At 43.5% G+C, this 4,409-nt stretch overlaps 1 protein-coding gene across 1 annotated transcript; it reads left to right on the forward strand.

Annotated features, from left to right (window-relative positions):
- The first annotated feature begins 255 nt into the window (after window positions 1–255).
- Window positions 256–4,169, forward strand: LOC137282134 (uncharacterized). Its single transcript, XM_067813861.1, has 11 exons — window positions 256–324; window positions 840–926; window positions 1,442–1,528; window positions 1,872–1,958; window positions 2,087–2,173; window positions 2,259–2,345; window positions 2,517–2,603; window positions 3,162–3,248; window positions 3,377–3,463; window positions 3,764–3,850; window positions 4,065–4,169. Exons 1-11 carry the CDS (start codon window positions 256–258, stop codon window positions 4,167–4,169), a joined length of 957 nt encoding a protein of 318 aa, XP_067669962.1.
- The last annotated feature ends 240 nt before the right edge of the window (window positions 4,170–4,409 follow it).

Consider the following 4,409-nt stretch of genomic DNA (forward strand, 5'->3'; position numbering starts at 1 on the left):
ACATCAAAGCTGCTGACCATAGAGAAAGACACAGAGAATGATGACAACCAAACTGCTGACCATAGAGAAAGACACAGAGAATGATGACACCCAAACTGCCGGCCATAGAGAAAGACACAGACTATGATGACACCCAAACTGCTGACCATAGAGAAAGACACAGAGAATGATGACACCCAAACTGCTGACCATAGAGAAAGACACAGAGAATGATGACACCCAAACTGCTGACCATAGAGAAAGACACAGAGAATGATGACACCCGAACTGCTGGCCATAGAGAAAGACACAGAGAATGATGACACCCAAACTGCTGGCCACAAAGTAAGATACAGAGAATGATTACACCCAAACTGCTGGTCATAAAGTAAGACACAGAGAATGATTACACCCGAACTGCTGACCATAGAGAAAGACACAGAGAATGATTACATCAAAGCTGCTGACCATAGAGAAAGACACAGAGAATGATGACAACCAAACTGCTGACCAAAGAGAAAGACACAGAGAATGATGACACCCAAACTGCCGGCCATAGAGAAAGACACAGACAATGATGACACCCAAACTGCTGACCATAGAGAAAGACACAGAGAATGATGACACCCAAACTGCTGACCATAGAGAAAGACACAGAGAATGATGACACCCAAACTGCTGACCATAGAGAAGGACACAGAGAATGATGACACCCAAACTGCTGACCATAGAGAAAGACACAGAGAATGATGACACCCAAACTGCTGGTCATAAAGTAAGACACAGAGAATGATTACACCCGAACTGCTGACCATAGAGAAAGACACAGAGAATGATTACATCAAAGCTGCTGACCATAGAGAAAGACACAGAGAATGCTGACACCCGAACTGCTGGCCATAGAGAAAGACACAGAGAATGATGACACCCAAAGTACTGGCCATAAAGTAAGACACAGAGAATGATTACACCCAAACTGCTGACCATAGGGAAAGACACAGACAATGATCACATCAAAACTGCTGACCATAGAGAAAGACAGAGAGAATGATGACACCCAAACTGCTGACCATAGAGAAAGACACAGAGAATGATGACACCCAAACTGTTGACCATAGAGAAAGACACAGAGAATGATGACACCCAAACTGTTGACCATAGAGAAAGACACAGAGAATGATGACACCCAAACTGCTGACCATAGAGAAAGACACAGAGAATGATTACATCAAAACTGCTGACCATAGAGAAAGACACAGAGAATGATGACACCCAAACTGTTGACCATAGAGAAAGACACAGAGAATGATGACACCCAAACTGCTGACCATAGAGAAAGACACAGAGAATGATGACACCCAAACTGCTGACCATAGAGAAAGACACAGAGAGTGATGACACCCAAACTGCTGACCATAGAGAAAGACACAGAGAATGATGACACCCAAACTGCTGACCATAGAGAAAGACACAGAGAATGATGACACCCGAACTGCTGGCCATAGAGAAAGACACAGAGAATGATGACACCCAAACTGCTGGCCATAAAGTAAGATACAGAGAATGATTACACCCAAACTGCTGGTCATAAAGTAAGACACAGAGAATGATTACACCCGAACTGCTGACCATAGAGAAAGACACAGAGAATGATTACATCAAAGCTGCTGACCATAGAGAAAGACACAGAGAATGATGACAAGCAAACTGCTGACCATAGAGAAAGACACAGAGAATGATGACACCCAAACTGCCGGCCATAGAGAAAGACACAGAGAATGATGACACCCAAACTGCTGACCATAGAGAAAGACACAGAGAATGATGACACCCAAACTGCTGACCATAGAGAAAGACACAGAGAATGATGACACCCAAACTGCTGACCATAGAGAAGGACACAGAGAATGATGACACCCAAACTGCTGACCATAGAGAAAGACACAGAGAATGATGACACCCAACCTGCTGGTCATAAAGTAAGACACAGAGAATGATGACACCCAAACTGCTGGTCATAAAGTAAGACACAGAGAATGATTACACCCGAACTGCTGACCATAGAGAAAGACACAGAGAATGATGACATCAAAGCTGCTGACCATAGAGAAAGACACAGAGAATGCTGACACCCGAACTGCTGGCCATAGAGAAAGACACAGAGAATGATGACACCCAAAGTACTGGCCATGAAGTAAGACACAGAGAATGATTACACCCAAACTGCTGACCATAGGGAAAGACACAGAGAATGATCACATCAAAACTGCTGACCATAGAGAAAGACAGAGAGAATGATGACACCCAAACTGCTGACCATAGAGAAAGACACAGAGAATGATGACACCGAAAGTGCTGGCCATAAAGTAAGACACAGAGAATGATGACACCCAAACTGCTGACCATAGAGAAAGACACAGAGAATGATGACACCGAAAGTGCTGGCCATAGAGAAAGACACAGAGAATGATGACATCAAAGCTGCTGACCATAGAGAAAGACACAGAGAATGCTGACACCCGAACTGCTGACCATAGAGAAAGACACAGAGAATGATGACACCGAAAGTGCTGGCCATAGAGAAAGACACAGAGAATGATGACACCCAAACTGCTGGCCATAAAGTAAGACACAGAGAATGATGACACCCAAACTGCTGACCATAGAGAAAGACACAGAGAATGATTACATCAAAGCTGCTGACCATAGAGAAAGACACAGAGAATGATGACAAGCAAACTGCTGACCATAGAGAAAGACACAGAGAATGATGACACCCAAACTGCCGGCCATAGAGAAAGACACAGAGAATGATGACACCCAAACTGCTGACCATAGAGAAAGACACAGAGAATGATGACACCCAAACTGCTGACCATAGAGAAAGACACAGAGAATGATGACACCCAAACTGCTGACCATAAAGTAAGACACAGAGAATGATTACATCAAAGCTGCTGACCATAGAGAAAGACACAGAGAATGATGACACCCAAACTGCTGACCATAGAGAAAGACACAGAGAATGATGACACCCAAACTGCTGGTCATAAAGTAAGACACAGAGAATGATGACACCCAAACTGCTGGTCATAAAGTAAGACACAGAGAATGATTACACCCGAACTGCTGACCATAGAGAAAGACACAGAGAATGATGACATCAAAGCTGCTGACCATAGAGAAAGACACAGAGAATGCTGACACCCGAACTGCTGGCCATAGAGAAAGACACAGAGAATGATGACACCCAAAGTACTGGCCATGAAGTAAGACACAGAGAATGATTACACCCAAACTGCTGACCATAGGGAAAGACAGAGAGAATGATCACATCAAAACTGCTGACCATAGAGAAAGACAGAGAGAATGATGACACCCAAACTGCTGACCATAGAGAAAGACACAGAGAATGATGACACCGAAAGTGCTGGCCATAGAGAAAGACACAGAGAATGATGACACCCAAACTGCTGGCCATAAAGTAAGACACAGAGAATGATGACACCCAAACTGCTGACCATAGAGAAAGACACAGAGAATGATGACACCGAAAGTGCTGGCCATAGAGAAAGACACAGAGAATGATGACATCAAAGCTGCTGACCATAGAGAAAGACACAGAGAATGCTGACACCCGAACTGCTGACCATAGAGAAAGACACAGAGAATGATGACACCGAAAGTGCTGGCCATAGAGAAAGACACAGAGAATGATGACACCCAAACTGCTGGCCATAAAGTAAGACACAGAGAATGATGACACCCAAACTGCTGACCATAGAGAAAGACACAGAGAATGATGACACCGAAAGTGCTGGCCATAGAGAAAGACACAGAGAATGATGACACCCAAACTGCTGGCCATAAAGTAAGACACAGAGAATGATGACACCCAAACTGCTGACCATAGAGAAAGACACAGAGAATGATTACATCAAAACTGCTGACCATAGAGAAAGACACAGAGAATGATGACACCCAAACTGTTGACCATAGAGAAAGACACAGAGAATGATGACACCCAAACTGCTGACCATAGAGAAAGACACAGAGAATGATGACACCCAAACTGCTGACCATAGAGAAAGACACAGAGAATGATGACACCCGAACTGCTGGCCATAGAGAAAGACACAGAGAATGATTACATCAAAACTGCTGACCATAGAGAAAGACACAGAGAATGATTACACCGAAATCCAAATAAAGGTGTTTGTGGAAATAACCACATTCAATTGTTTAAACTGGTTTGCTATAAATTATGTTTCCATCTCAGGCTGTACATTTTGCTCCGTCTCAAGTGCACTCAAGGACATTTGTAAACGTTAAAGGGTAAACGTATATCGCTGGGCTCAAAAGGGTTGATGACAATTAGATGTCGTCTTAAGAATCGTATACGTGCCCATTTATATGTATGTTGGTATGTG

The sequence above is a fragment of the Haliotis asinina genome, chromosome 4 (assembly GCF_037392515.1).
Source record: "Haliotis asinina isolate JCU_RB_2024 chromosome 4, JCU_Hal_asi_v2, whole genome shotgun sequence".
Classification (NCBI taxonomy): domain Eukaryota; kingdom Metazoa; phylum Mollusca; class Gastropoda; order Lepetellida; family Haliotidae; genus Haliotis; species Haliotis asinina.

What these genes read in the sequence shown, in the direction of transcription:
- LOC137282134 (XM_067813861.1), top strand. Translation starts at nt 256, where the DNA reads ATGACACCCGAACTGCTGGCCATAGAGAAAGACACAGAGAATGATGAC. An exon ending in CCCAAAGTACTGGCCATGAA is followed by an intron (nt 2,174 to 2,258) that starts GTAAGACACAGA and finishes TGCTGACCATAG; the next exon opens with AGAAAGACAGAGAGAATGAT. An exon ending in CCCAAACTGCTGGCCATAAA is followed by an intron (nt 3,851 to 4,064) that starts GTAAGACACAGA and finishes TGCTGACCATAG; the next exon opens with AGAAAGACACAGAGAATGAT.